Source organism: Rhineura floridana, chromosome 11, assembly GCF_030035675.1.
Source record: "Rhineura floridana isolate rRhiFlo1 chromosome 11, rRhiFlo1.hap2, whole genome shotgun sequence".
Lineage (NCBI taxonomy): Eukaryota > Metazoa > Chordata > Lepidosauria > Squamata > Rhineuridae > Rhineura > Rhineura floridana.
Window position 1 is genome coordinate 30046161 of NC_084490.1, and position 3678 is coordinate 30049838.

General features: G+C 40.9%; 1 protein-coding gene across 1 annotated transcript; it reads left to right on the forward strand.

Moving 5' to 3' along the window:
- Nucleotides 1-2424, forward strand: LOC133367707 (olfactory receptor 14A16-like). Its single transcript, XM_061591805.1, has 2 exons — nt 1-63; nt 1445-2424. Exon 2 carries the CDS (start codon nt 1474-1476, stop codon nt 2422-2424), a length of 951 nt encoding a protein of 316 aa, XP_061447789.1. The 5' UTR covers nt 1-63; nt 1445-1473.
- Nucleotides 2425-3678: the final 1254 nt, after the last annotated feature.

Consider the following 3678-nt stretch of genomic DNA (forward strand, 5'->3'; position numbering starts at 1 on the left):
AGGATTCAGATATTGGGAAGTGAGGCTTCAACTGCTGTTGTTCCCAATATACCGCCTGTGAAGGTAGACCAAACCATGTGTGTTTTCTCTTTGTCAATTACGACTCACTGGAATTGGGTTGGCTGTCAAAGTGGGTTTATAGCAGCCCACAGAGTAGGCAGGAGATAGCAGAGAATCTTCTTAACTCTTACTCATTTTTCAGTCCTCTCTTTGCAGTGAAGGGTCAAGTCTGTCAAGAAGTTTGGAGCAGCACGTTAAAAGGCAGGCAGAGCATTCCAGGCAGGGGGTTGCCAATCTTACTTTGATATGGATATAATTGCAGAGGATCCCTAATCAAGCCTTACCAACAGCACAAACCTAATGATATCTACTCAGAAATAAGTCCTATTGAGTTCTATGGGACTTAGTCCCTTAGTAAGTCCCTTCAGAATTTCAGCCTTTAGGGACATCCATCTTTACTCCTGGGTGCTCCCATCTAATATCTCCACTAATACTAGGCTCCTTTCTTCCTACAGTGGCCTTCTGCTGACTGGACTGGCCTGATGGCCAGAAGCCAGAAGCAGGTAGTCTAGATTAAATGTTCCTTACCCAAGATCTCTAAGCAAGTGAGAAGGAATAATCCTGTCATTTCATCTGGACATGGGAACACTCTCATTCAGCTAAGATTTCTCTTAATTTCGAATCAGAGTATTTTTTTTTTTGTTTCAGTGGTATGCTCCAAGAAACTGTGGTTGATGCTTATTGTATCATGCTTAATGACATCACTAGCATCCACCTTATGACATCACTAGGGCACACTCCCATGATATCACTAGGGCCCGCCCCTTAAATCTCAGGGTTTGGGATTCTTCTGAGCTGGCAACCCTAACATGGATAGGAAAGCCTAATCATCTACATTAGCTGAATTGAACAGGTAGAGGGAGAATTCTGGGAAGAAGGAGGAGGACACTGAAGTGATGACAGCCCTGAGAAAATCAGTCTAACCAATCAAAGGCATGCTTAAACTTGAGGAAACTAACATGGAGAGAATTCAAGCAGGGCCTTTCCAACTGACTATATCTATTGTCCCTAATAGTCAATAGATTCAGAGCACATAGCAAGACAATGCATTGACTGAAGTTAAACTTCCAACACATGTAGGCGTCCTTGTCTGGCGCTGAATGTTCAATTAAACTGGTTTCTATATTAACACTTTCTGTTTTAATGCCGTCAGTCAGTACTTCTGTGAAGTCCGAACAGCTCTCTTGCTCTGACTTTTACTTAAATGAAGTTGGATTTCTTCTGATAAACTGTAGTATAGGACTGGGATATCTTTATTTTACTTTAATTTTATTTTTATCCCATGACAATTTCAGCAAAGGAGTGTCTGGCAGATTTGATCATCAAAGTAAACTGGCGAATCAATAGTTCTACATTAATAGTTGTTATCTTCTTCCTTGTACAGGCAGCAGATGAATTAGTACTGTGAACAAAATGCACAATCAAACCTCCATGCCTACATTTCTGCTGATGGGATTTTCAGAAATCCGGCAACTACAGATCTTACACTTCTTTGTGTTCCTAGCATTGTACTTGACAGCAATAACAGGAAATCTTCTCATCATTGTGGCAATTGCCTTTGATCACCACCTTCACACTCCCATGTACTTCTTTCTAATTAATTTGGCCATGACGGACATTGCAACTATTTCAGTCATAGTACCAAAATCAATGGCTATTTCCCTTCTAAATAGCAGGTGGATTTCTTATTTTGGATGTGTTGCTCAGGTTTTCCTTTATTTCTTATTTGTATTATCAGATTTTCTCCTCCTAACCATAATGGCACATGATCGCTATGTCGCTATTTGCAACCCACTCCAGTATGAGACAATTATGCACAAAGGGGCCTGTGTTCAGATGGTAGCCATTGTGTGGGTGACTAGTCTTCCTTATGCCATATTACACACTTGTGGCACCTTCGCAAACACCTTCTGTTCTATTGCTGTCAGACAGTTCTTCTGTGAAATCCCTGCCTTACTGAAGATCTCCTGCAGTGACTTTTACTTAGTTGAAGTTGGGTTTCTTGTGATAAGCGCTAGTATAGGAGTGGGATGTTTTATTTTTATCATCATAACATACATGCAAATCTTTTCTACAGTGCTTAGAATCCCCTCTATGCATGGTCAGAAAAAAGCTCTCTCCACTTGCCTTCCCCACCTCACTGTTGTCTCTGTGTTTCTGTTCACTGGAGTATTTGCCTATGCAAGACCTCCCACTGATGCTTCTTCTGATCTGGACATGGTTTTTGCAGTGATATATACCATTATTCCTCCCACATTGAATCCATTCATCTACAGCATGCGAAACAAAGAGATTAAAACTGCTTTGTGGAAATTGTTTGATCATGGGCATTCCTCCAAATCTTTCTCCAGGGTTGTTTTTTAAGAGTGGGATTGTATGCAGATGGTTGTCCTGCAGTTTTTACCTTAGTGAAATTGCAGTAAACATTTCAGCATTCAGAGAACATCATTTTTATCTCATAAATGGATCTCTGTCTCTTCTAGCATATATCCAGTGTCATTGTTTTCTTGTGCATTGCAATTTGTTGGCTACCTACAACCTAACATTCTTTGAAACCAGTTCCACAAGCTAATTTCTAATATAAGCGGATATATATACAATAAATGTTAATATTTTCCATAGAGTATAGACTGGGATAATTTTGCCCACACTAGTAATGCAATTGATAAAAGCCTTCCTCCTAGTATCTTTAATCTTAATATTGTGGGATCTCCTACCTCAATTGCAATTGGTATCTAGATTCATTGCAGACTCAGTGGCAGCCCGACACAACTCACACAACAGTCGTGTAGGGGAGTATGGCATGAGTGAACTATCCCTGTAGGTGGTTATTTTTCTGTCAATTAAGATGAAGCATATGCTGGACCATCAAGACATTGCATATGGATTACTGAAGCTGGCATCCAGAAAAGAAATCTCGTTTTCATGGATAATTCCAAATCTGTTTTTCCAGAGAAGGGGGGTTATTCCATTCATATTTCTCTATCATCATTTAAAAGCCTAACATTTTCTTGAAATGCTAAACAAAGGGCTTCCTTGCTGAATTAGTGAAATGGCCCTTCTGGATCAACTTTCAAATCTCATGCTCTATCCCAGTGGTTCCCAATCTTTTTGGTATGGTGAACCGCAAATTTACTCTCTATGCTGTGTCAGAAAAATGGCTTCTCTGCTTAAGAAACTGATTCCTGGCTCAGACCTGGGGAAAAATCTGTTCTCACCAAGTGGGATGAGCTTGTCATAGTGGAGCACCTGTGTTATCTGTGCTTGAAAGTCAGGGAATGAGATCTATTAGTGCCTTCACATCAAAAGGATTTAACTCCCTGTGCAAGCACCTTGTGGCAAACCATCGTCAGGACAGTTCCCCAGTGTTAGAAGTTAAAAAGTAAGATTTAAGCCTTTCTGACAGTATTGTTCCCCTTCTTACTGCAGGAGTGCATTTGCTTCCACCACTCCTCCTTGAAAGAGGACTCGGGAGATTGAATCTCAAAGGGTTGGGGTGGGGGGGCACATGGATGTCACTGACCAATCACGGGGTTTATAAGCCTGCTTGTTCCCAGAGCTCTTCCTCCTTTTCTGTTTGTTATACCCACCTTGTCTCCCTATATGCAGTGTGGGCTC